Below are 339 nucleotides of genomic sequence, written 5' to 3' on the forward strand. Positions count from 1 at the left end.
AGCTGCTGCTGCTGCTGCTGCTGCTGCTGCTGCTGCTGCAGCACGATGTCTGTGAGCATGGACCTGAGGCTGCAGCGAAATATCTGCTGCCTTTCTGCTGCTGCTGGGAGCTGTACATACACCTGAACCTCTATCCTCCCCGGCCGCAGCAACGCAGCATCTATATACTCTGGCCTGTTTGTTGCTGCAACAACATATACATTTTCTCTTGCTGCTACTCCATCGAGCTCTGTTAGCATCTGGGCTATCAGTCGCTCATCTACCCTGCTGCTGCTGCTGCTGCTGCTGCTGCTGCTGCTGCTGGTTGTGAAAATCTTGCTGCTGCTGCTGCTGCTGCTG

General features: G+C 55.2%; 1 protein-coding gene across 1 annotated transcript in view; it reads right to left on the bottom strand.

Annotated features, from left to right (window-relative positions):
• Positions 1-339, bottom strand: part of EMH_0093350 (ATPase, AAA family domain-containing protein, putative) — a gene marked incomplete at both ends in the record, with an annotated part of 5,958 nt that overhangs the window by 720 nt on the left and 4,899 nt on the right. The window contains one exon of the mRNA XM_013494884.1: positions 1-337. Coding sequence (XP_013350338.1) covers positions 1-337 — 337 coding nt within the window. The remainder of the gene's footprint in view (positions 338-339) is intronic.

The sequence above is a fragment of the Eimeria mitis genome, genomic scaffold (genome assembly GCF_000499745.2).
Source record: "Eimeria mitis Houghton genomic scaffold, Emh_scaff132, whole genome shotgun sequence".
Lineage (NCBI taxonomy): Eukaryota > Apicomplexa > Conoidasida > Eucoccidiorida > Eimeriidae > Eimeria > Eimeria mitis.